At 39.4% G+C, this 24,627-nt stretch overlaps 1 protein-coding gene and 1 long non-coding RNA gene across 4 annotated transcripts in view; both read right to left on the bottom strand.

Moving 5' to 3' along the window:
• The window catches only part of LOC124849587, a 54,097-nt gene extending 36,841 nt beyond the window's left edge, over positions 1–17,256 (bottom strand). The window contains exon 1 of the long non-coding RNA XR_007030068.1: positions 17,042–17,256. This is a non-coding gene — a long non-coding RNA (uncharacterized LOC124849587). The remainder of the gene's footprint in view (positions 1–17,041) is intronic.
• Positions 17,257–20,448: 3,192 nt separating this feature from the next.
• stxbp5a (syntaxin binding protein 5a (tomosyn)) overlaps positions 20,449–24,627 on the bottom strand; it is a 76,941-nt gene continuing 72,762 nt past the window's right edge. For all 3 annotated transcript variants that reach the window (XM_035618122.2, XM_035618120.2, XM_035618118.2), the window contains 3 exons: positions 24,384–24,495; positions 24,053–24,273; positions 20,449–23,373 (listed from right to left, as the gene is read on the bottom strand). In XM_035618122.2, coding sequence (XP_035474015.1) covers positions 23,332–23,373; positions 24,053–24,273; positions 24,384–24,495 — 375 coding nt within the window. In that variant the 3' untranslated portion in view covers positions 20,449–23,331. The remainder of the gene's footprint in view (positions 23,374–24,052; positions 24,274–24,383; positions 24,496–24,627) is intronic.

Here is a 24,627-nt window from a genome sequence, read left to right on the forward strand (position 1 = left end):
GTTTAATATTTTTTAAAACCAGGATGAGACTGCAGGGGTGGAAAAATGTTACCATCACTACATTAACATGATAAATACAGTATATAAAAAATCATTGCGGTTGTATGGCCGTATACAGTGCATGAGAAAAACATCTTTAAAAAATGTAATCAACAGTTCAACTACAATACAGGCTTGGCACTCTACAGAGCATGTCTTCCTTTATAAAAGTCTAGCAATATCATGAGGATTATTTGATTATCGAAACATTCCTAGAGTCAAACCCATGAGAAGAATCAATCAATCTGTTCAATTTTAGAAAAGGTAGCCTGTTAAAAAAAAAAAAAAAAAAAAAAAATAGGCCCAAACACAGACAACCTGCCATGAATAACATACGTAGCAAAATAAACCATGAGGGGCAACACAATTTTTTTACCTAGCTACATGGCTCACATTATAGAGAACAATTTTCAGATGCACACCTGAAAAAACAGTAAATAATAACTTAAATATAAAAGTTAATGATCATTTTAATGCTCTATATCCTGATCTGTTTAATCACAAACTCGCTTTACAGCTCCAGATGTTTTTTGCTCTTTAAAGGACAGTTTTACTTTAGAGTTTCCACAGGTCCAGGGTGGTCTGTTCGGGCCACTTCAATTTTTTCTGCCACCGTCCGTCCTCTCAAGGTGACATGACAGCTGTCGCATCACACCTCGTCTGGTCACCCTGGTCCCTAAGAGCTTCCTGGATCCCCTTTCCCTGAACACCACACATGACAAAATGCTTGCGAATAGCCTCGTGTCCCGTGAGTCACACCCACACCGTTTACTCTCACGCTTCCCGAGCAAAAAGGCACTTTTTGGCTATCCCTCTTCTTTCTCATTTGTCTCAGTCCCTATTCTCTTCCTGTCCACCCCTCCTCATAACGCCCTCTACAACATCTCCTTGTATTCTCAAGCTCTTTATCCCTCATCCTAACATTCTCTTGTGTCCTTGAAATCCCCAAGGCAGAGAAATATTCATCTTAAAAGCAATGTGCTGACTGGATGGGACCTTGATGGCAATAGAACTAGTGCCAGATAGTATGTAGGGTGCACTAAGGTGTGAGGATGACAGATGTAGAGGTGTGTCTAAGCGCAGCACTTGAGAGAATCATAAAGCAACATCAGGTTTGGACAAACTGTGTGTAGTTTAGCAGCAAGGTTATTTTAAAGATCAGCAGTGACTGAGCAGGGTCGCTGCACAGTAGTCATCTCATTCATATTTGAGAAGACAGGATTTCTCATTGACGGTTGCATCTTAAGGACATCCCCAGTGCAGAGGAGTTTTCTGTCCATTAGTATTTTAATAAATTATATTATAAGCCTATCCTGAGCTTGGATATCTGATTTTTTTCCCTTGTACAATTATTCTGCTTAAATGTCTCAACCTTATCCAGAAGTTTCTAGCAGCTGCAGTATTTGGATGAACTCTTAAATGATGGAGGGAAAGATCAGCTCTCTTAACCCTCTTTGTTGCCGAGATTAAAAAAAAAATGAAAAGCAGGTATGCTTTTCCTTTACCATATTTATCTGGCAAACCGGAAAAAACCTGAAACTGACAAAACATTCTTTGACCTGTTTTTCGTTCTAAAGGTAATAAACATTCCTGTCAAATGGAGTTTATTAAGAAACGAAAACAAGTCATTTTCATTTGCTTCTCTTTACGCAGAATCATGTATCCAAAAATGGCACCTTGGAAAAATTTAACACCTACAGTAAAAGAAGGCATAAAAAAACCTGCATTAACACTAGTTACATAACTGTAGAGGGAGTGCTGTTACAGCTCTATTATAGCATCAGATGTGCAAAAATCATCGCATTAGGAGGTGCTCCTCTTCACACATCAGCTCTGATGTAACCAAATGTGTGTGTGTGTGCATGTTCTCTTTCAGAAAAGTCACGATTTTTTTCCAATGTAGATTTTAACCCGTCTATCAGAGCAAAGTAAACGTAAAGTCAAATGTCACAAGTTTTTTATGTATATATCTTCATATTACAATATGAAGATATGATCTATATATATATATATATATATCTATATATATATAGATATATATATATATTCAAATTATTTGCATATTTCAATATTCTAAAACAAATCGAACACTAATTGCATAGTCTGTTAAAAAGAACATTGCTGTAAGTCATATCAAGATTTCCCACAGAATATCTATTCTATGTGTATATATTGTAATTTGGCTTTGTGTATGCAGCAGCTCTTGGGACAGATTATTTATTCCCAACATCAATTTGCATCCAAATGCATTCAGTTTGGATCCATGCTGGTATAAGACATCCTCAACAAAACAATGCATGAATTGAAAATTTAAATTTTCTGGACCCTCCATCCAGAAAGCATAATTGTATATTGTATGCATCTTAAGCCACAGACAAAGGCTCAAATAAATCAGAAACAAATTGGGGATCAAACTGTAGCTGATCTTGCAGTGATCTTTTTCCCTTATCCCCATTGTGCAGGAAGGATTATCACAACATGTTGCTCCAGACAGTATGGCAAGAAAAAACAAAAGCAAACCGAGCAACATAATTAAAGCCTAGCAGTATTTGACTCCGAAGTTGAATTCCAGTGGAATTTCCTGCTGGTTTCTGAATTGTTTGGTGGTGTGTTGGTTTCATTTTTTTATGTGCTCAATCCACACTGGACTCTCTGTATAACCGCGCAACTAATACAATGTCAAATATTTGCAAGGAAATAATGTCAACCTACCATTAAAATTCACACAGATCTGGTCTGTAAAAGTAAAGCACCAACCAAACAGGCCACAAGCTCAGTGATTCTCCTTGTAGCCAAAACTCAAATCACAGCTAGATCTTGAGAATCCAAGTTTATTTCAGGACTAATCAATATCAAGTATAAGTTTGTGGTCAATGTGGGGTCCTGAAGACTAAACTCCCTTCAGTTCAGTGGCCACAGAGAGATGTCAAACCAGGAACATCAACATTCCCATCAATCCTAGTTCATATTTGAGGCGTGCAATTTCAGTGTTTAGGTATCAGACACAAACCGGCGTCGAGGATGGTTTCTAATAATACTGCCAACCAACAGCAGGTTTGGCAGATGGACACAACCGGCATTTCTGTCGTCAGCAGATCTCGCTTTTGTGGTTGCATTGTTTCCCATGAAGTTGTACCGAGACTCATAGACTACATCCCGACCGTTGATGCTAACATGGAGACCCGAAAAAGCAGATTCAGGACAATCCGTGAACTTTGTCTCAGTTCAACTATTATTGTAACTGAACAGAGCCACAAAGAAGAAAAGTCTGAGAAGTGTTTGAATTATAAATGTTGATATGAGGGAAAGAATTTTGCGTCTTATTCTCCCTCGTTATTGCAGCTTGTTTTTCTTGCACATGGTATCAGCTCTGCCCCCTTAAAAAAATTCAAGGGAGGTTCATGTTTGACATAGTTAGCTTTAAATTTTAATCAAACAATGGGAAGAGTTGAGAGTTCCATTGAAATGAAAGGAAATAACTTTTGACTGCCAATATGTGGTACTCCTTAGTAGTAAGAGTTATATATACACACACACCTGCTACTGCTGTGTAACTGTTTCCCTTTGGCTACGTGGCAGCTGTCTACTTCAGACAAAGAAGAGATAACCCTTTACTCTACTAATCCAATTAAAGTTGTTGGGGTTTTTTTACCCTTATATTTCCAGGCCTAATATTTTAACAATTACTATGACTGTGCCTTAAGGGTGTATTTAAACTAGCGTCTAAATCATTGCTTCATCTATAATTACCATCATGTCCATCATTCTGCCAAATCAGTAATCACCAGCAATTATCAGTGCAGACGGGCAAAATCTTTTAGTTGACAACATTTTAATACATCCCATCTCTACGGAGCCAATACTAAAGGTAACCCGTTTTAAGCTTTGGATGACTTGGGTCCTACTTTGTGGTCGGGTAGATCCTCGTTAGTCAAAATAAAGGCAACTACATGAACTAATTATGATTTATAATCAACTGTTATATTAAAACACGGCTGAGGGAAACCGTTCCAAAATCACATGCCTCCTGTTAACAAAAGGGCAGTATCTAAATTACATTGTAAAGCTGCTTTTCCTCTTATTTCACTTAATTATTCAAATCCTCACTGGTTCAAACTGAGAACCCATCTGCACAAATTATAGCAAGTATTAACAAGCGGCAAGAAGACAAATCCACCTCTAACAATCCATCCCACTTGCCTCCTCCTCACTGACAACGGCCATTTCCCATTCTCATAAATGCTTCCTAAATGGATCATGCAAATCACCCGATGAATTAGCGGACAGGATCATGATGATGTGTTATCCATCTGTGGCATGGCACACCCCTGACACCACGTCCCTAATTGATCATCACTGTCATTGTATGGCATTTCAAAAGGAAAGGTTCAGAGTTGGCCCCGGCCGCATAAATTAAGATGCGTGCTGTTACTTAATTGCGCCGTTTAGCATGAGCTCTGTGGCAAAGCAGTGATGCTAATCAGAGTAGCAAATTTGTACCGACTGGTCTCACAAGAGTTTAGTGTCAACAGTTAAATATCACAGTGGGAAACTAACTGCAAAAAATGTGACTGTAGATGTGCATGCATGTAGATTCAAACCCTTACAGAAAACAATTCCAGGATCCCTTGAAATAACATCAGCACTGAATGATTCTGCACCGCATGACTTACACCCAATGCAAACGTGCCAGTGGAGGAAGTAGTGTGTCCTTAATGTAGCAAGGGTGAGGAGGTCCAGGTGGCGAGGAACATCTGACGTTAATGCTGCCTCACTTCATAGATCTGCAATTAACAGTTTCTTTTTCATTACAATGTTGGTTTGGTTGCATAGTCTTGTCTATACCTTAGCCAGCTTATAAGCCATAACCACAATGTTAATTGTAAAAAGGACAAATTTAAAAACATTGACATTTGCAGGAACGAAATTGGACAGACGGCAGCAGCAGCCATCATGTTGATGGTAAGGTACGTGCACAGGCTTTAAATCATCACAATCACTGACAAATACATGGCTAATACAGTCACACCCATCATTTAAGAGACAACTATGATTAGCCTGAAGTCATGCTGGTGCATAATGCTCCTCTCTAATCCTATACCTCAACGAGGCTAATTCTGATACCCATGAGAGATACTGAGACAGGTGAGGGATGTGCTGTGTCAGTACAAATGAAAACCGACACTGAAGATTTGCAATTATGGTTCACACGACTGTTGGAGCTTCACCGAAATGCTTGTGGAAAATAGGGCAAAAACGCGAGAAGGAGGGAGAACGTGGTGTTTGAAAAAAACCATAGGAGGTAAGCTAAAGACTAGCAGCGCTGGCCCCGTTGTTGTGGTCCAGCCAAAAAACAGTAACAATAGATGGGATTATTTTCAATTCACACAAAAAAAAAAAAAAAAAAGAATCAGTAGGTAATGTTGTCTGAATCGAGTTTGAAGCAGTTACTAGGTAATCTGGTTTTGATTATATTTTGAAAATAACTCTCAAATACATTAGCAGAAAGAAGGATTACAGGATTACAGATGTTGGCTGACATCTCCAAATATTAAGGAACTGAATATTATGATAAAACACAAAAAATATTTATAAATTGTGACAAACCAACCTGTCAAGATTCATGAATTACCTTCTAGGATCTGGAATAAAGATTTACAGCATAGACCTACACACGATGCACTTTGGAAGGTGACTAACAGAATAATTGGTCATAGGAAAAGCAGACACAGCACTATTAGGAGTGGCCTACAAGGCCGTCTCTCTGACTGAACCATTTTTAATGCATGACTCTTATAGATGGTGTGAATTCATGCGTACCCTATGTAATTGATTCAATGTCTCTCCTTTGGTGCAGAATAAAGACATCAGGAAGTGCTGATAAGACACTAAAACAGGCAGCCATGTGAATCCGGGTAAGAGTGGTACTGTATGTGAGGGACACAAAAGGCGTCTCCACATTTTAAAGCCACAGATTGATGGATTACCAGTTTAACCACTAGAGGCGGACTAGCATAGCAGGCTAATGAAGTGCAGAAAGGAGATTAAATGACGGGGGATTGTGAAAATGCTGATGGTTGACCCATGAGAGGGGACAGGAGTTCACCACCAGGCAAGTAAAAACCCAGACAGGTTGCCCTAGCAGCAGGTCAACAAGGCTTATGGTTTGGTTTTAACAGATAATCCATGATATGTTGTATAAAATGTGGTTTCATGCCAAAGTTGAGCACTAAACCAAGGGATAGTCCACAACTAAATATAGTAGAACCACTTAATTCAACTCAAAAACTCAATAAATGTGCCCTTTAGAAAGGACATGGATGCAAAGTTCAATCAGAACATCAAACCATAGATTTTATATTAGTACAAGGTGACCGGAGGATACCACAAACTGTCAACCGGCAGGTAAGCAAGTAATTGGACTACTGTACAAACTGCAATGGTTTGTCACCACAGTGACAAATTTGGTTATGAGTATCAATAGTGTTACTGCCAAGGCTAAATAAGGCTTTGGCCTGTTTTTTGGCCTGAATTATGTGAAGGACAATATCACAATTTTGGATAAAATGTATCCGTTTTGCTCATAATGGGATCATTACGATACACTGCAGTGCAACAATAATAACAGCTGGTGAAACATTTGTGCATCAAAGCCACCATGATTGATTCCATTACACCACACAGTGTTATCAATGAGGAACATGCTGCAGCTTCCACTATCACAGCAAGACACAAAATCCAGCCTTTGTGCGTAGTTGAAGACAGACACTGATCAACACCCCAACCCATTGTGTGAAGCCAGTCTGGACATGTGTGTGCGTTGTTGTGTGTGTGTGCAGGCGCATGTTATTCAGTCTCGATTAAATTCACCCAGAGCCGTGACAGAACAGGCAGAATCCAGCGGCTGCAAACATCAACAACGGGGCCAAACAGCTCATTCTGCTGACAGCAGGAAAGAGTCGACAAAGGGCCACCGCTCCATTTATATGTACAAGACACACTAAGACCCGACGTGATGAGACAACGGAAAGATAGTGAGTGAGATGGCAGCTGGCAGTTCTCCCTTAAAAAACACGTCACAAATAGAGAATTAGTTCTGCACCGTGTGTGTCATGTGCATCCTGTCTTTATAAGGAAGGAGGGTGATTTTGCGAGGGCATGTGACAATCACCAATCCTCCCCAAGTGGCTCCGTATTTTCAGATGGGGTTGGAGCAGAACAATAAATAAGGAAGGGCAGTTAATATGTAAAAAGACAAGTTCAAGATCACATAATATAAATATATGAACTAATATAAAAGCATTTAATGATCTGCAAATATAGTAAAAAACAATTATAAGCATGATTTATCCTTTAATTATTTTACAGTTCCAATCATATTTTGCAATGCCACATTTTTGAAGATTATCTCCTTTGTGCACTCAAATATCCAAGTGTCTTTTTCTAGGGAGGTTATATGACATGTGCAAATGTTCTCATTTCAGACAAACAGAATATTTTTTCTAAGTTTTTTTTAAGAAGTACTTCCGTAGCTGCCTGATCCATCACTGCTCTTCTCCCCAGCGAGAAGCCTGACATGCAGGCTGTCAAACTTCCAATACAAAAATGACAACCTACACTGTACATACTGTGTGTGTGTGTGTGTGTGTGTGTGTGTTACATGTTTCAGAACGTAGTAGTATTTTTATACCACACACTTCGTTGTCAAAGATTTTCAGAGATTCAGATGTTTTTCAGCAAAGCCAGACATCGCCAGCTCCACCAGAGAACTTCAGCCCTTTGACAATCTCATTTGAGAAACAAATGATTTTGCTTGAAGTAAGACTGGTGGTCAGCGAGCAGAGTCCTGCAGTGTGTGTAATCCTCACTAACTCACACGCTAAGAGACGTGCTAGTGGCAACAGTCACTAGCGCCTATGGGTTTATCCCCCTGCTACTATTAATAGTGTCTACTCTAATTCAAGAGAATTGAACACATTCTAGAAACAAGTAAGAAAAGGCACATTTTCCATCTCTCCTTCCTTACCTGGCACCTGGTCCTGCCGACCTCACAAGTTCTTAACTCGAGGTCGGACCATGTTCCCACAACAAACAACCTTTTCCAGAGTTCATTTGGGACTTGACGGAGACCACCTTCTCTAACAAGGTCTTGTGCAGTTGTTTTGGTCTGCAACCAAGAGTCATTACTGTGTACACACCTCCCCAAACTAATCACACGAGGACATAAACTAGTACAGATTTAACTGGACTAAAAAGTGCAGGTGTGAAAACACTTTGTCTCAAACATTACACTTATACATACACAGAATAACCAAAAATGTTCAAAGAAATTATGGGATCAGCTAGACATAACCTTGCAAAAAATAAGCAGCCATAACTAATGGATGGATGAACTAATATAACCCCAGGCTTGATGCACATTACACATCTCAGACAAGTTTAGTCATGATTTTTTAAATAAAACCTTATTTGACTTTAACATGGGGACATATCTCCTGAGGGATTAAATGAATATTAGCATGATCAATTTCTGTCAGCTCCAATTTGAGTCACATTTCCTCACCATTGAACACCAGATGAGAAGCTTTTAACAAATAATTGTTACCACATCAACCAGCCCACTGGATTCCCAACATCCCACTGAGTTTGTGTTCAAACAGATTAGCAGCAAATAGCTTGTGTGCTGGAACACAATGCCATCGTGGCGTGCAAATATTTGCCTTTTCCATCTCTAAAAAGAACTACAATAATATACAAGAAATCTTAAATGAATTTGTCAACAGCCAGTCCTTTCTTCTGGAATAGGAAGCCATTTAATTAAAAAGAGTGTGGAGGAGACAATATCCAATTTCAGGCCCAAATTGAACACAGCTGCAATCAAAAACTGAGACATGCTCTGTCTGAGTCTCCCTCCCTGCAGGGACTGCATCATCTCGGCGTGTGTTGAACAAGGATTTGATGTTCTGTTCATGTTGGACAAAGGCCTGATGTGTGTAACTATACATGAGTGACGTGGATGAAACAGACACATCTGCGCTAATAAAATGTTTACGAGTAATCAGTAATTATCACCGGCCACTGAACACACACATGCACACCTCAAAGCACAAACATCACATTTCCTAAAGTGGTCCCAACGTTGCCAGTGGTTTTAAAAGCCATTGTGGCCAATTACACAGATGAAATCCTCGTCTGCCTGTGTCCCTGGTCACACCATCCGTCCTATAAACCTTCTGGAGGCTACATAGCACCATGCTTCATTTAGAACTACACAAATTACACTTAGATTAAAAAATTGCCAGTGTAATAGTACTTCATTTAGCTTTTCCAACTAAAGAGCCCTTCAGTCCTGAAAAAATAAAACGTCCCCATGGTTACAAATACAGCTAAACTAATTTTGGCAATGTCAGTCAAGAGTCATTTATATAAAACTTGATTATTTGTGATAGTGTCAGTTATAGTTTTAAAGTCAAGTCTGACTGAAAGTCAGTCTGATTTTAATTGCTTTTTTTAACCAAATGACAGTGAAGAGCAATCTCTTCATAAATCACATCCAGTATCAGTAAACCAAAGACTATAATTCTTAATAGGCTGGATTCTAGATGACAATGACATGTTCGTACTGGGTAGAAGAGGAAACCAATGAAAGCCTTGATAATATCTATTTGCATAGCTTCTCCATTACTTTCCCTTTCCTCATCCTCAACCAATTAGCACACAATAACAGCAGTCCTCATTGTTACCCTGACAGACTTTGTATTGTTGCACCTCAGTTCATTTTGAGACAGAAGGCATCTCTGAAATTGTGGTGCAAGGTCATATTTCATAAAAATGCATGCGGCTATTGGGCAACATGTTTGCGCAGTACAGTAGCACACAAATGTCTAATTTGCATGATTTAATTAGATCTGTGGAAGAACAGCAGCAACCACACAGACTAATTAACCCGGTTGTGAATCATGCATTAGGTTTAAAGCTGTTAGTGGCTCCAAGGATATGAGGTTTTCAAGAAATGGGTTTGGTATTTTTTTTTGGGGGGGGGGGGGAGTTTACACAGAAGGTAGAGAGAATATTCGCAATTGTCCAGTTGCTAAATACATGCACTAATTTTCAAAGATTTCATACATGTAATGCAAATAGTGAATACATTAAATAGTATTTTTTCCCCCAAAAAGTTTGAGTGCTTTCAAGTAATGAGTTAAAGCCTTTTTTATTGTGAAGAAACAGTCAAAAATCAAACAATGTTCAAATGCAATGGCAAAATTAAAAAAAATCCATTACTTCCCAATCAACTTGTCACAACTTTTACTTTATAAATGGGTGCAATTATAGTTTGTTTATCCATCAAGTATTTTTGTCTCCAACTTTTGCTTTTAGACAGTATAAATTAATTGGTAATGTATTCTTAATGTGACTCCAGCTACATCTATACACTTCCATCACTGCTTGTGTTATGGGTGTAACATCAGCAGAAGCCATTTGAATTATTAAAAGAGTTAAAGTTTTTTATATAGCAAACCTAGGACTTTCACCATGGATATTTGCACATGTTAACACAAGCCTCCTTTCTCCCACTTCACTAATGGCTTCAGCTCGACTGAGTGTTGGTTTGCCTGGGGTGGAAGATGTGTTTGTAGTGCTTTGAAAATCTGTGACAGTAATTTAGCGGTGAGATAAGGGTTTGGCAAACATGTGAAAGGAATTCTTCAGTACAAGCATCTTTTCTGGTAATTTGCCTGTTAAATCAACCCTGAATTGCACCTGTGTTGACATGCCAGATTGTACCCGAATCTTCTGGTTGAACAAACACCTCTGTAGTCACTAGTTCATATATGGTTTTCTAAGACATTACATGAATACAACTGTGTTTGTTAGGTCGATTAATGGGCCTCTGATAGTTAAGTATAACAAATGCTCTAAAAAAAGACTATAGGCTCTTTAGTGCTGGAAATCTGATCCTGCTCTATCCATGAATAGCAGCAGTGAATTGGTGGCTCACTATGACTTGTCCCCGCTTTCTTTCTGTGTTAGTGCTGAGGTAAGCACACTCTGCACTGCTCCATATCCACTCGGGAAGTTTTAGTCTGTGAAGGGCTCATGCTGGGATACATACACAAACAACCCCCACATTCATAACAACCAATTCTCTGGAGATGCCGTTTAGAGTAACATAGCTATTCATTACCATTACGGGGGGGGGGGGGGGGGGGGGGGGTAGTGTGTGTGTGTGTGTGTGTGTGTGTGTGTGTGTTCTATTTGTATATGTCTAGAGGCAAATCTCTGGTTGCCAATGTAGTTGCAAAATACTTTGTCCTGATCAGTAAAACGACTTCCTGTGGAACTTGAATGTGGTCAGTCAGCATCTCTAACAGTAGAATTTCTGTCATAATATATTGCCCAACCCCAATTGATTTACTACAATTTCATTTTCATATTTTTCAAAACAGACAGGAGAATTTATATCTACTATAATCAAACCTGAACAACAACTGAAATAAATTACAAACATAAATACATTCATTGCCTTTATGGATCATTTTAAATCCAAGTCGCAGTGTAACAAGCTTTACAGTTTAAAAATATCAACCACAAAACCCACAGAAATAAGCTTAATACTGTAAAACTCATTTCCATGCCTCGATATGATGAGGCATGGACATGGTTTCAGACGACAATGCTTCACACAACTATCAAAAAACAGCAATAATCATATGACTAATAATCCGATATCAAGATGATCCTCTATTCCTATCGCTACTGCCCTTGCAAAATACCAATTAGGTGCTGGTTTGAGAGGTGTCATTAGATAAGGTACAAATGTATGAAAAAACTGTCATAAGTGACATGTTAAGCAGATCTGTATCGAGCCAGAGAACCCGTCTACGCTCATCTCAGTTTAAATTCTGGGAGACTCTGTTCTAGTCTTTCAGGATGTAATGTCAGTTCTTTGCTGAATGTTTAAATAAATTAATAGGAGCTCAATTCTTGTGTAGCTTATAATTAAATGGATCAAGCAAATGTAAATACATAAAGAAAGCAGTTAGTCAGAGATTTGTTACTTATTGTTAATGATTATGTACTGTAATACATTTTTACATTATAAAGAAAACATTTAATAGCACAATTTGAGAAGATATATTTACTGGCAGTCGAGATAAACATGATCACACCGATTGTGATTGGATTGTTAGGGCAGATTAAACACAATGGAGCTATGATGCATTTATCAACAATTCTCAATAAACTCCTAATTGGCATGTTAAGAATGTGCCAGTTGACGTGCACAATTGCTATACTTCATTACTTAATTCTGTTCATTCCAAGCATATTTCAAATTATTCATTAAAATGGAGCTGTCTGATCAGAAAAGGTGATCAAAAGGCAAGCATAGTACAGGATGACATCTGCCTCCATTAGTCTGCAAGCACAGGAAGTTCTTTTCACCCCCGCTTCATACTGTCACAGATTCATCACACACACAGCTCCAGAAACCATGAGCAGCCTACCAGCCTTAATGGAATACAAGTGAAGCTAAATGCAAATTAACACAAGTGAAGCAAAATGCAAATTAATATGCCTCACCAGGGTGAAGACTTAATAGAAGCTTATGATTGACCCACATTTAACGTAAACTCTCACAGGGTAAAACGTATCCCTGTGGCAGTGCTCAATTTTCCTCGCCGACAGCCACCGTTCAAATTCCCTTTCCTAATAACACAGTTGCCGTGGAAACACCAGCAGCTGCCAGGCAGTCATTTAAAAATTCCAAAATGAGCCGTCTGAATCTCTGGAATTCCACCGGGGGAACATCCTCTGCCAGAGACACACGGGTCCAAAGCAGTAGGATAACACACATCAACACATACTGTTAATTTGTTTTCCATAGCAATGAATAATTGAATAAAAGAAGCACAGCTAAGCTGTGTACTTGGTGGTTTGTGGAGTGCTTACATGCTCCAGACCGTCTTTCCTGTTTGTGAAGGCACCGTGCTGAGAAGCTCAGTTAGTTCATTCAAGGTTTTTTATTTATTTATTTATTTTATTAATCACAACATCAAAAATGCTGCTGCAGGAGAACAAGGCAATTTACTGGCCAGACACATTAACAGGTAAACAGGGTCTACTGTGTGCCAGTCAAGAAGACAGGACAAGTATATAGTCCCAACGCGTACAAACACTTCTATAATTCTATATTAAAAGGGGCAACAGTCTATGTCTGTTAAAGAAGAAATTAACAGCTCACATTGTTGAGAAAACTGTCTTCGCAAGGCCCATTTAGTAGTGGGGATGAGTCTTTATTTTTTTTGACTATTGGAATAGTTATTAAATGAAAAATTAAATGTGATTGTCGACTTCTGTTAAAAAGATGATAACTAGCACCTGGTAAAAAGTAAAGCTGTTACTACTGCCAGAAGCTTTACATTAGGCAAAGCAAACTAGTATTAACATGGTAGCCATACAATACTTTCATCCACGCTCATGTTTCAGCTCACATGGAACATTGTCAAGGTTTGGTGTCCAAAACAGACTGAGCAGCTTTGGCTATTCACACCTTCAGTTTTGCCCTACGGTAGCCTAATATTACTCAGATGTCCTGGAGGTCAGCTAATGTCTTTAGTCTGTCGCCTGTATGGTGTGTTATAAAAGTAGAAGGTCACCACTGAATCACAGTCTGCCGCTCTCAAATTTTGATCCTGCAGAGCCTGAAACTTTAATGAATGCCCCAGCTAGTCCATTAAACAGGGGTATGCCAGGGATGCTGAGTGTCCCCAGACAACTTTCATTTAAAGTCCAAGAAGAGAATGTAATCAAGGATCCACAAGTGAAAAACACCAAGACTCACATTTTACATTGGTACGAAATCCTTTGTGGAAAGTAAAAAGTATGAGGCCTGTTTCAAAAGTCACTTTTTTTCCAACAGCTTTGTTGTCACTGGTACTTAACTAAAAGCAGAACAGAAACTGAACAAGTTTATTTGGGCCAATCCATGTCAAACAATTTGTCAAGTAAATTATACAGACAACTCCCTGGTTGTCTCACTGTTACCTCAAGACCACACCTCTGGAAAGACAAGCGTGTCACCACGACTCAGTGCGGGAACAAGTCACTGCTCCAAATTATTGCTTACACTATACTAGCAGAGTAAAGCAAAGGTTGCACTGATTACAGCTCTTCCTGACCTCAAAGACCACAGGTCACCCAAACAGCAAGTTACCATCCAGATTTGGAACAGCCCGTCCTTGGGCAGACAAATTAGCACAATGAATGGGTTCCCTCCACGTTGGTGATGGGCTTTATGGCATTTTGATAAAAGGCCACCTCAGGCAGAACAGGTTAGTGGCTATTTTTAACAATTCCCTATTATGCCATAATAACCCAAGATCATTTCTGACATACCTGGACACCTAATGGGAATTAATTAAACATCCCTCTCACTTTACAGAAATAGGTCTTTTTGCAAATGGTCCTTTGTCAATGGAAAAACTCACGATAAATGGCTTTATGAATGTTTCTGGATCATCATCAATGATGCGTGATGCAGCCGCCCGCACAAAGTCAAGGCTCTTAAACTCCCCATTGTTCCCTGTTGGGAAATTACAGGCGTTTACAGTCTGGACAGATGAGTGGTGTGTCTAAGGAGAAATGATAACCGCTCTCTTCCTCAGACAGGGGGATCTGTGGGGCCTAGATAAGGATCATGGGTATTTATTACTCCCACAAGAACCCTTGGACTGAACCTTAGGATTATGGGTCTCCTGGTAATATTGAACAAATATTTGAGAAGGAGCTTGGGTATTTGTAACTTCACACACCTCTGTACACACATTTAACCATTCCTTATATGAAATGGTGCCCAGTGGTACAGTAAGAGCTGCTGTGCAGCATCAAACAAAGTCCCTCCACATGCTAACGTCAATAATATGGACAGTCTCTTGTTGCCGCACAGGAAATATAAACAGATACCTTGCTGAGATTGTTAATTATTGGAGGAGGAGCAACACCTAGATAAGATCTCCTGGTGTGATCAAATATAAATACATCATGGAAAACATTAAATCCCTGACATGTTTGTTATGGTAAACTGGACACATGAACGTGGTTGGTACATGTTCCAGTGAGGCTGGAACTGCTCCTCTGAGTGTGTTTCACCTGAGTGTCCATCAGCTTTTGAGAGAAAGCATATTGAAAAGCATATTACGTGCACTTTGGAGAATGTGTCCCTCTTCATATTAATCCTCATCCAATCATAATACACGTTAAAGCAATAATTAAAAGGAGGCAGTAAAAATTAATTACATGCATGATTAAAAAGAAACTGCAACTCTCTTGAATGCAGTAATGCGTTAATGATGGTACAACTCAGTGGAACTATCTCATGCAGTCAAATTATCTTGTGCTAGTTGCTGCAGCAGCACTGCGCCTGCTTTCAAAGCAGCCATTAAAGTTTCATTCCTTTTATGCTAAAACACGGCATGGCTTGCATATTGAAATGGTCCCTCTCCAGGAGATGCTAAGCCACTTTCCTAACCAGCATTAAATATTTTGACAAGTGAAAAGATTCTACAGACAAAATCAAATCCTTGCACAGATTGCCGAAAAATGGCAGGCATGTCTGAGAGTGCCTTCTCTCATTTTTCAAAAATATAGTTAATTTTGCCATCAGAGAAGCACAGAGCAAATCATTAAAACCACTCAGCTTCATCCAACAGTAAAATTAACTCAAGCTGAATATAAAATATAGCAGCTAAAAATATAGCTGATATAAAATGGCCACTGTACTATAAAACCGTAAATAACCCTGGAATGACGCAGCTCTCTATCCTCATGGAGAGGGAAGTTAAAAAAAAAAAACTATGAGGTTGATCAAAATGATATTGTGGTTTCATAAAGAACAGCTTATACAGTGTTAAAATTTACCAGCTATAACATGACAGCAACATTGACAGTAGACAAGACATGACAGGAAGACAGGAAAACGTATCATATCCCTTAGTCATGGCTCATAGAACCAGAGTGATTAAACTAAACCTCAGTGCCTGGTGTAATTATAAAATCATACACATGCACACACAACCTCAATTTGTGGTTATTAGCACTGTGGTATTTCAATACCACATATTACAACAAACTGAAATTGGTCGCACAGGCTGAGGGCTTGGATGGCAGCCATTTTGTTTTGGTATGAATACAATGACTGTATTTTGCACGCGTGCAAATTCCCTTTCTGCCGAAGGTAAAAAAATAAAAACAAAAACATTGGAACATATACTTGGTTTGTATTGTATTAATCTTTTTTTCCTAACAAAATATTATAAGCAAATAAGATACGTATCATTTTTTTGGCTCCATCACCAACACTTCAGACTGTCCACCCCAGCAGGGAGCAAGGAACTGAGTTGGAGCCATTTCATAATCACATGGTCAGACTTCAACCACACCCATGCCTGCTTTAGACACCGCTTCTCCGTCCATCCACACACACGTTTTACTGTCCCTGTGGGTGACACTCACTCGTTGACATAATGCACTCCCCATTTCCTGACCCTGAAAAAACGAAAAGCCTGAACAAAAGCTTAATTCCAACACTACAACCAAGTCTTAACTCTTACAAGGCAGTCTCTAACTGTGGGGACCTCAATATTTTTACACAAACCCCCATGGGTTGGTGTGTATTCAGGCTGAAATCCCCAGCAGAATAACTAACACACACACACAACAGATGTTTCTCAGCTCGACAGATTGACACAAATGATCCTATTAAACACATGTTCCCATTATGTGCGAGTTAAATGTTCGGTTAAACAAACATTTGAATGAGCCCGGACACACAAAAACAACAACAAATAATATTGAAACCAAAACACTCCATACAAGCAATAGCAGAAATGAGCTGCCCACAAATACATCGACAAGTACCACGACACATTGTTGTACAGAAACCACACGCTTTACGGCAACTCTCCCTGGTGTATGTTAGCATAAACAGCGAGCTAACGCTTACCTCGGTGTTGTGCAGGCATCAACAACAGGCATCGGAGTCCATTCAAGGCGTATACACGAAGCAGCAAACTCCAAACTTTGACACGAAGTAAGTCCAAGTTACAAACGACATAACTTTTTTCCAGTCACCGAACGACCCTATTCACGGCAGGAACACGCACAGGTGTATCTCATTCAGCTAATGACGGCCACGGCTGGGTTCCAATCCACTACGTGTACCCGGAAGTCGCTCCTGATTGGAACCATACCATACCACCACAACAGAGCACTGCACGTGGCTCATCCTATTGGAACGCAGCCACAAGGACTGTTATCAATTACACCTGCGCCTTCTCTATCAAATCGTTCTTGCACTATTAAAGCTCTCATAAAGCAGGGCTGCTTGGCAGGTAAGGTTGCATATGAAATATGGCATGTTTGGAAGGTGTTGAGCATTAAGTCTTCAAAAGAATTATAGCTCCCGAAATGCAGCAGCAGGCCAAGGTGCAGTGGATTTATTTTATGGCTTGTAAAGTGTGTGAGGTGTAAAGTTGTCCGTCTAAATGTGTTCTCATTGAAACAGATTGTTGTATACATGTGTTGAAAATCTTTCATTTTTACTTGGATAGAAAAGATGATGTGAGGCTATACAGTTAAAAGAGGCATTTCACTGAACAAATGGCCCACCTCTGCAATTGACCTGCAAAATAAAAGGAAATCTAGAGAAACCGCTACTTTTTTCCCTGTTTATCTTGATTCAACATGTCAATGGAAATATTGTAGAGAGGAAATGCTTCCATTAACAAATAACACATTATAGCTTATTTTACAACTGAACAGCTGATGCCCCTGAAATTAGATGTACAGCATCTACCGGCTGGAAAGTGTAACCCTTTCTTAACAAAATCCCATTAAGCCGGACTGACTTTGTTCACTTGTTCAGGGAACCAAAGCATTTTAAATGGCAGATTCAGCTCTCTTTAACAATAAACACCAGGTAACAAGATTTCTTATTTGAAGACAAAACTTGTATCACTCAACTTATGGTTTGTATTTCTAAAGGTTATACAGTATACATGAGGTTTTATACATCACTTTAGCGAACAAAAACTATCTTGTATGTAAAGTATATGGGGGAAGAATGGTGTCCTGAGCAAAACTTTCACCCACTGTCTTAACAGATGTGGCGGACAAACCATTTGTTTTGGACTGAGATGCTAGTGCAACATCTAGTGGCAGAGAATATCATCCTATGTAACCTTTAAATATCATACAGTGAGAGAGGGGGAAAAAAAACAAATAAACAGATAAAACCATGTTTATTCACATGAACATTTATTTATTTAAATCAAGGTTAAACCTGACATAGCCAGCTCATTCTCCACTTGTCTCCCCTAGGTGTTTCCTGTTTTGCAGCCATGACTCTGGTCAGTCGTGTTTCCAGTCCCCACAGCAACAGTGACACTGATGTGTCATTTGCTGAGCAGTGTGCTCAGCTCTGGATCGCCCTAACCTATATCTGTGTGTGCTTGTGCGTGTGCTAACAAGGTCAGTAGTTCAACCAGTATACATCAACAAACATTTCTCCCTCGTGACCTTCTCTTCATGTCCTCAGTCAAATTGAACAAATCAATGTGGTGTGGGGGTTCCCCCCCCTTACCTACCCTATCTCCCTACCCCTGTCTCCATTTCGCACTCTCCCCTCAACTTACCCTTCAGCCTTTAGTAGCCTCGGAAGCTCATCTTTAATGAAAAACATGTGCACTCCTCCTAATAAAATTGACACCACTTTGTCTGATAGTTTTGTTTATACAAAGAAGGAATGTTGAAAAGCCACAGGACCCCGACCCCCATTTATCATGAGTAAAGAGTACAATATGAGGAGAGAGGTCAAAACATGTCCCTGTATATAAGTAAATGAGTATGTTGTCTTTGGTGTATTCTCCTTTAAATCTACCATTTTCACTGAACTGAGGATTTTATATGTGGATTTTGGGGATAAATCTTCTTTGCAAATAGCAAGATAAAATAATCTAACACCCAGAAAAGAAGGACGGACATTGCTGCTTGTTAATTCGTTGGTATTACAGGAAAGCACAACTCTGGTTTACCAAACTTGTCCAAGATGAGGAGACCGGAAGGCAATTTTTCAGACAATATACGGTCCTACAGGGACAATGAACTTGTGGACCTATTGTATATCTGCTCTTAGATAGATTGATAATAAAACAGATACAGAAAACACTCCCAGTCATTGTCTGCTTAACCCCCCGGCCAATGTCCAGTTTCATTTGTGAAAGGGGTTTGTGTGATGGTTATAAGCCAATAAGTTTAAGGGGAAAAATAAATCTATTATCATATTTTTTCACCAAATATATGGCTTTGTGTGGCTTCATGTCTTGACAGATTATTTCAAACCAGATTCTACGTACAAGTCAGCAGGCATGAGTCACACATGATGTCAGGAAGCATTAAGTGACAATGTACGGTTACAGTCTGTGAATCTTGCTATCCACAGCCAAGCTGGAAGCCTCTCTGGTTTCATCAGTAATTGATCCACACCATAGATCCCTGCAAATACACTACAGGATGGAATTTACTGACCTCAATTGGCAGCTTGCTGAGATTAGCACAATTGTGTCTCTGATTCAAGGGGTCTATTACTAAAGGTAGGGGTCTATTGCAAGGCAGTTAAGTGGGGGGGGAATTGGAGAAAGCCTGTCTGTGTAAGATAATTACTATGTTTCTAGTGGCCGACACTACATTAACCAAAAATCACGATCAGAGTTACTTTGCCATTGTCTGTAATTTAAGTATAAAAGCCTTGGAAAACCAGCCAAGAGCAAAATAAACCTATGTCATGACTTCAAAGAAACCAGAGAGCACAAATTTGAAAGTCACTTAGTGTGATCAATACAGGATTGTGTTACCCTTGGAAAAGGGGCACTACAGTCAAAGCAAACAGTGGTCCATAAATGAATGCAAGTTATTACAGTGACTGTTAGAATATATTGTATATTTTACCTTAAACTGAAAAATTGGAACAGATGTCTTCATTTATAGTCAAATTATTTGGCCAAATTCTGCTCAATGGATATATCTAATTAATGTCAAATTACCTCATTAGATCAGCTGAGGGTATTTTATTGAACATGCAACATGTTTTGCCTGCTAAGTCTAAATGCATGTAGGAGCAATTGTGAGTGTCTGCTGCCATCTAATGGACATGTGAAAATATGGCAATTTTCCCATTCTGAGCCTCATCCTTATGTATAGTATTGGTTCTGGTTTTGACATGCAGACCTGTATTATGGGCACAATTACACTTGTCAGTACTCCAGATCTTTTGTAATCACCATCAATGCAGAAACTTAATTTTTTCAGGTCGAAGATCTTCTTTTTTTTTTAAAAGATGCTTTGAGACAAAAATACATTTTCCATTTTTATTTTCCATTGCACAGTAATCTCTATCTACAGAATTTCTAAATTTTTGTGGCAGCAGATAAAGTCATAAACATCCATGTGAAAGTTGCATAAAACTGTACAAGAAAATTGGCTACAATGAGAAAAATACTGCAACTCACTGATAACTGTTGAATCCAGGACAGAAGACAGAATATGGCAGATTGACGGGACTCCCTCTTGTTGTTTGAGTGTATGGATTGTATTGGGCAAGAATACTGCATACTCTAGTGTATGGACAAGAAACCAATCACTCAAAAACAAAGAAACAAGTATAACTTAGGAAGAAAAAAAACTCGAAACACATAACAGTTTGGAAGGAAATACACTAAATGGGTTTTCAGGGTTGACCTCTAGATTAACCTAGCTATTTTTCCCGAATATTTTTTTTTGCCTCTTCTTTGCCATGGGGGAGAAGACAGAGCTATCTATCAACATCCACACAACAACCATAAACACAGAAGGCCATATCTGTAGCTATGAAACCGACGGTGTCACCAGAGGACTCACTGGAGGACGAGACAGGTCCGAGGTCAAAGGCAAAGACTGAAAAGTGAAGGAGGCTGGAAGCATGTGTACAAAGACTGAACATGCAGCAGTAAAATCAAACCAGAGAGTTCAGAGGTCATCGTCTAATGCTCACTATAACTATAGTTATCGTTTTATCCTCATTGGTGACTTTAGTTTGTGTGACAGATACTCGACTGGACACAGACTGGTGAGAGACTAAGACATCGACATCAATTATTAAACAACCAAAATAAATAATATCACTTAACTTATATGAACACACCCTAACACAGACAGAAGTATAAACACACACATTCACACAGATGGATACTATAAGTATTGTGTCTGAGCTGGGGTGGAATGGTTCAGGTATTTTTTTTGTTTTAAGGAAAAAGCCTCATAAACCAACAGTTAGGCCACTTTAAACATGAAACATTTGTCCAAATGTTACATTTGATGACAAATTACTATACATGGCTGAGTTCCATTGCAACTTGCTCCACTTCTTGAACCCCGAAAGGTGATGAAGATGATGATATAATATTCCTAAATGGGGTCTGCACTCCATGGGTGAAGCCATGCGGAATTGCACCTATTACGTCTGGTGCCGAGACTCATGGAGTGAAGAGCCAAATGTAAGTGCAATGGAAAAAGCTAAAGCAACTCTTTGGCGTCAGAAAAAATATGGCCTCTCTCCTCTTTTATGTTGCTGCAGCAACCTTGACATTTACTTTCCAGTTGGTCTTAGATTGTCAAACTATTTACTTATATACAAATAAAGGTTAAAAAGCCTGGTAGACAGAGAGATACACCACATCCGAGCTTTACTGCAAACATGGACATAGAAACTATTATTAATGACAGTGAAAGTTTCTGACACCAAACACAACTGTCGCTTGCACCTCAATAAATAAATATTAACAATCAGGAATCACACAGACAACTTTCTCATATAAACAATTGCAATATGTTTCTCAGGGATCACACATCCATGTCTCTGTCCTGCATATATGAATACACATCAATAGGATTTCTACTCATGTGCATGTTATCTCCATACTGATGTGTCCTCCAGAATTTGGAAACCGACAAATCTGGCCAGACTATTTGTGTATTTAATACTGATCTAACCAGCATTTGTACAGTCACACCCCCAGACTAAGCCAAACTGTGGACGCTCATGACGTTAGAGAGTGAGGGAGGCAATAATTAAAATACTCAGGTAAACAATGAATGTGAGAGGTTAATACTCAGGTAAACAATGAATGTGAGAGGTTAATACGCACTTTCCGTGTCAGTGAGTGCTAAATGATATATGCCTTTATATCCTTGCCCTCCTTTTTAGATTCCAGCCCTTTTCATTAAGAGAAATTAATTTGAGTTGTTAGACAAAAGCCACAAAATGTTTTGTTTTTTCAACAAATCAAATATCATCCACTTTCACAACAATAGAAAAATAAGAGATTTTCCAATAATACAGACGGAGCAAAAAACCCAACAGATAACAAATCGAGGAATGGCAAGAAATTTGAAATTAACAGACACACATACACACACTGTTGGTAACGATATGAAAGTTCGTAAGATACAGAGGAGAGTCTAGAGGTTGAGCGAGGTGAGGAGATATCCAGTGTACATCAGAGTAAGTTGTTTTTGTCCCTGCGACTCTCTGCATAGAGGAGGCGTCACTGTCGTTGCACTTCCCGTGGATCGCCAACGCTGCCCCCCTTTCGATCTCCCACCCTGCTTCTGTCTCCTCAATGAGTTATCCCTTTATTTTGTAGTCGTCACTTGGAAGTGGAAACAGCATTGCACATTTATTAGATTTATGTATATATAATGATGTTTTTAGATTCCTTCTTTTTACATTTTAAGAATTTTTTTTGTTGTAGTCTTTGTTTCTTCGTTAGGTATAAGTCTTTTACAGCTGTGTTCATCGGTTTGAATACTGCCCGCCATAGGCTCCGAGTGGAGAAAAACGGTAAAATTATGCTTTTGGCAAATGAGAATGAAGAATCTCCAGGTGCGTGCGCCAGCTGGCTACCTCAGGAGAGAGGCTGAACAGAGATAAACAAACAGACAAGAACATAAAAAAAGACGCCATTTATCTGATCCCTCTGAGGTCGTCCTTCTCCCCTGTCCACCCCTCAGTTCCACCTTAAGACTGAGGTAAGAACAGTATTCGACATTGTGCTAGGGAAGAAAATCCCAAGTGTCCCAGTGAAGAAGGCTTGGAGGGATGGGTGAATGATCAGACAAACGGGTGGGGGTGTCATGGTGAGTCCAAATGAGCCAATGGGAGGTCTTGTCCATGGAGCTCTGCTCCTCCCCTGTCACTGATCAGAACTGGTACCACTTTTTGTCTTTGCACTTCAGCATCATCTGAAAAACAGAGGAAATGTTGGAATGAAAACGAAAATGAGGATTATCAAACTGGTGAGATGCACAATTTGTGATTCTTCGATTAGTTCAGGGCTTAAGAGGCATCAACTACTCATTTCACGTCATAAAATTATGCCATTTTGGCTTTAATTCTGGCTCACCTAGTCACTCAAATTATGAATCCAGTTTGAAAGTTTGATCTCGTTTTTCAGCATCTAAATTTATTTCATCACCTGAAAGAAAATCTGAGGAAAAAAGTCCTGTAGCCGTAAACAGTACTGTGAACTTTCCACATACATATACTGCCATCTAGTGGGTAAACACTATAAGTGAGTCATTTTTTCTGAAAGACAGCAAAGGCAGAGCACTCATCGCATATATTTATTTAATATGTAATATTAAATACATTTTGTGATGATTCACAGTTTCTGTCTTGTGTGCTCATTAAGTCTTAAACAAGTTTGCAAATTAAACTTCTGATAGTCACATAAGAACTGTATTGTATATACAGTGTCTCTTGCCATTATACAAATATCCCTCAATGAACTATTTCCAAAGTTTAAACAGCCTACAAGCATTCCAATCTGTTAGGCAACTACGGTGTCCTTGCTTTGACATGAAGCGTAAAACAGGAACTTCTCTCTCCAGATTTTGATCCTTCGAAACATGTCTCTGTTACCTCGTGGGCGTGTTTGGAGAAGGAATCTGCACTGGCCATCATGCCCGCTGTCCTGTCCTCCAGCTCGCCCAGTTTCTGGCCTCTTTCATCCAGCGCTATTCGGGCACGTGCCAGATCTCCAACCACACCGGAGGCTGCTCCCTTCATGCCCTCGAGGCCGCCCGGGCCTGGGATGTGCTGGGCCAGGCTTCGAGATGCCTTTCCGGACGATAGCTCACCAACTGGGCGAAGGCGGGAAAGGAGAGAAAGACAGGAAGGGATGCGTGATGTGAATCAGCAGGGTACAGTAGAGAGCTACTGTATATATGGGCATGCGTAGGTTTGGACATACATAGCTCTTCTCTGTCCAGTGACTGTGCTCCTCCCCCAAAGAGACCTTTGAAGAAGCCTCTGTTGGGTGCCTCTGGTGTCTCTACTGGAGTAAAAAGTTCACCCAGCATCTCCTGAAACATCAACACATAAACACATGAAAGGTTTACTATACAGTAAAATATGCAGCACTGGCTCAATATTTTTATTATTTTTTTTTTCTCCATTTATAGCTTTAAGCTAACTCCTGAAATATTTCCTGTTAA

This window comes from Scophthalmus maximus, chromosome 18 (assembly GCF_022379125.1).
Source record: "Scophthalmus maximus strain ysfricsl-2021 chromosome 18, ASM2237912v1, whole genome shotgun sequence".
Taxonomy (NCBI): Eukaryota; Metazoa; Chordata; class Actinopteri; order Pleuronectiformes; family Scophthalmidae; genus Scophthalmus; species Scophthalmus maximus.